Below are 2657 nucleotides of genomic sequence, written 5' to 3' on the forward strand. Positions count from 1 at the left end.
AAAATTTATATTGTCGAAACTCACATTTTCTAGTTCAAATTTTGGGTTCAAAACAAGTTCATGTAATTCCTCAAGATTCGACCATAACGTCTAGGACGAGTTCAATGAAAAAAATTAATTCAAGAATCACTTGCGAGTACTTAACTATTAGATTAACTCAATCTTTGACCATATTTATTTTTATTTTATTCTATGAATTAAAAAAATATATTATAATAATTGTTACTTATTTTCTATTAATTTTATATCTCTGCCATTAATATATAATATTAAAAATCAATTATAGTTTTAGCCACGATTTAAGAGGAAAAACACATTTTTATAATAAAAAATTTACAACTTAAAAGAAATAACATGATTTTAGTAAAGGGGCAAGGGTGGGGCAGAGAATGGAAGGAGATAGCCATGTAAAAGGAAATTAAATATGATTTGAAAATAAAATCTTATTTTATTAAACATTGTTACATTGTGTGCGAGAAATAAAAGGAAAAGGTGCGTTTAACAAATAACAAAAATCAACGTAGTAAACACAATAAAGGTATAAAATCCTAATTCACCCTTTATTTTATCTATCTTCCCTAGTATATATAAAGTTCAGGGGTAAGGCGTGGTGAGATGACTGTTTCGAGCGGTGTAGATTTCATGTCGGTCAAGCCAACAGTGCCAGTCAAGTCAATCAAGCCTTTGTCCGGTGTCGAAAACTCGAATGCATGTAAGAAATTCGACAACGTCAAATGCAACATTTGAAGTGCAAAAGATGTTCCAGGGCAACTTCTCCTCCCACTACCAAAGGGCATCAGTTCAAAATGTTGACCCCTAACATCAACATCTTTGTATGTCGTAAGAAACCTCTCTGGCATGAATTCTGACGGTTCAGACCATACTTTAGGGTCTCTTTGGATCTTATGTAGGTTGATGATTAGCCGAGTGCCTTTGGGGATTTCGAAGCCACCAATGGTACAACTTTCATTGAGTTCACGCGGTGCTGATAATGGTGCTGGAGGATACATTCTCAATGTCTCTTTAATTGTGGCTTGGATGAAGACTAATTTACTTATGTCTGATTCTTGCACGAACCTGTCCTTGCTTACATGTATGTCTAATTCCTCTTGAGCCTTTTTGAGTAGATGAGGTTTGTTTAGCAACAATGAAAGTGCCCAGATTAACGTAACTGTTGTCGTGTCACTTCCAGCTAAAATCATTTGCTTCAAAAAATACATAACAAATAATATTTAAATACTCAAGTCTTGATTGACATTAAATTCGAAAATGGAAAGAAAAGAGAGAAAAGAATGTACCAAAGAAGTGGCTTTGTTTATGGTATCGGCATCGTAACCAGCAAGGTCAGCACCTTTAAGAACAGAGTTCATAACATCCATGAAATCCTTCTCCTTTTTACTTTCATCCCAATATCCTTCCCTCCTATGATCATTCAACCATCCCTCGGCGATATCATCCAACTCTTGTGCTGTTTTCTTCATCCATTTCTCGTATCCCCCCAAATCAAACTTTCGAAGGAAAGGAATGGCATCGCCTATCACAAATATGCCCGACAAGTAAAAAAAATCCCTCAAGGCCTTACGGTAACGTGACACCACTTGTTGCTCTTCTTTACCGACACCTGAATACCTCTTCCCAGCAACGGTCCTAAGAATAACGTTCAACGTCAAGTCCAAGAACCGTTTCTTCATCTCAACGGCAGCTAAACCCGATTCACCATCCTTTTCCTTAACCCAAAACTTGTATAGATCTTTTATCGAACCTTCTATTTCGGATACAAAAACTTTTTTCAACTGATCAATCCTATGGTTCGATAACACCTCTAACATTGTTATCTTACGCATTTCACGCCAATACTGTCCATAAGGAGAGAACCCAAACATGGCATAATTGTATCCCATGTGTTCCGCTGCTGCCATTTTGGACCGTGATGAAACGGCCATGTCGTTGGTGGTGAATATTTCCTTAGCTACTTCTCGTGAACTCACCACCAAGGCCGGATGAACACCTAACCGGATCATGAAGGCCGGTCCAAGTTTATCAGCCAAGGCTCCCAACGTTACATGAGCGGCCACAGGTTTCCCTAGCAACGGGAGGTGACCGATAATTGGCCATGCACCACCTGCTTCCGGTGCAGCTTTGCCATTGGATCTTTTGAGCTTAGTGTAGAAAAACAATGTTGTGATGGCAATCAACACAAGATAGTAACTAAGATATGGGATATTGAAAAGTTCCATTATGCAAAGGTTTAATTTGGTTAAGTATATAGAGAACTTGTGTGTGATGGGAAAGTTTGGGTTTTTGCATGTATATATATAGTTTGGTCGGTCTAACAAGACCAACATATAATTGGGAGAATATTATAGGTTTTATTTTATATTTTATTTCAAGCTGCTTAGCCAAAGTTGAATGAATTTTTCGTGTGCCGATATTGAATATTTGTGTGCATGCATGCATGATGTAGGTTGAAATTAATAGTAGGAATATTAAAAATATTTTCAACTTAGTTAATCTTATATAAATCCATACAGTGTCAATAAATTATATTAAAATATATATTGAATTTGATGTCACTGATCTCAATTTCATAATGATAAAATACTCATGTTATAAGTATGCTATAATGTGATTAAAAATAAATTTAATTATTTTAATAT

At 35.8% G+C, this 2657-nt stretch overlaps 1 protein-coding gene across 1 annotated transcript; it reads right to left on the minus strand.

Annotated features, from left to right (window-relative positions):
• Nucleotides 1-469: 469 nt before the first annotated feature.
• Nucleotides 470-2256, minus strand: LOC105771480 (cytochrome P450 CYP82D47). Its single transcript, XM_012592941.2, has 2 exons — nucleotides 1299-2256; nucleotides 470-1205 (listed from the first exon to the last, which is right to left on the minus strand). Exons 1-2 carry the CDS (start codon nucleotides 2235-2237, stop codon nucleotides 579-581), a joined length of 1566 nt encoding a protein of 521 aa, XP_012448395.1. The 5' UTR covers nucleotides 2238-2256; the 3' UTR covers nucleotides 470-578.
• Nucleotides 2257-2657: the final 401 nt, after the last annotated feature.

Source organism: Gossypium raimondii, chromosome 6 (assembly GCF_025698545.1).
Source record: "Gossypium raimondii isolate GPD5lz chromosome 6, ASM2569854v1, whole genome shotgun sequence".
Taxonomy (NCBI): Eukaryota; Viridiplantae; Streptophyta; class Magnoliopsida; order Malvales; family Malvaceae; genus Gossypium; species Gossypium raimondii.

Coding starts and splice junctions, on each gene's coding strand:
- LOC105771480 (XM_012592941.2), bottom strand. CDS start 2,237: ATGGAACTTTTCAATATCCCATATCTTAGTTACTATCTTGTGTTGATT. Junction 1,206..1,298: donor TAAACAAAGCCACTTCTTTG/GTACATTCTTTT, acceptor TATTTTTTGAAG/CAAATGATTTTAGCTGGAAG.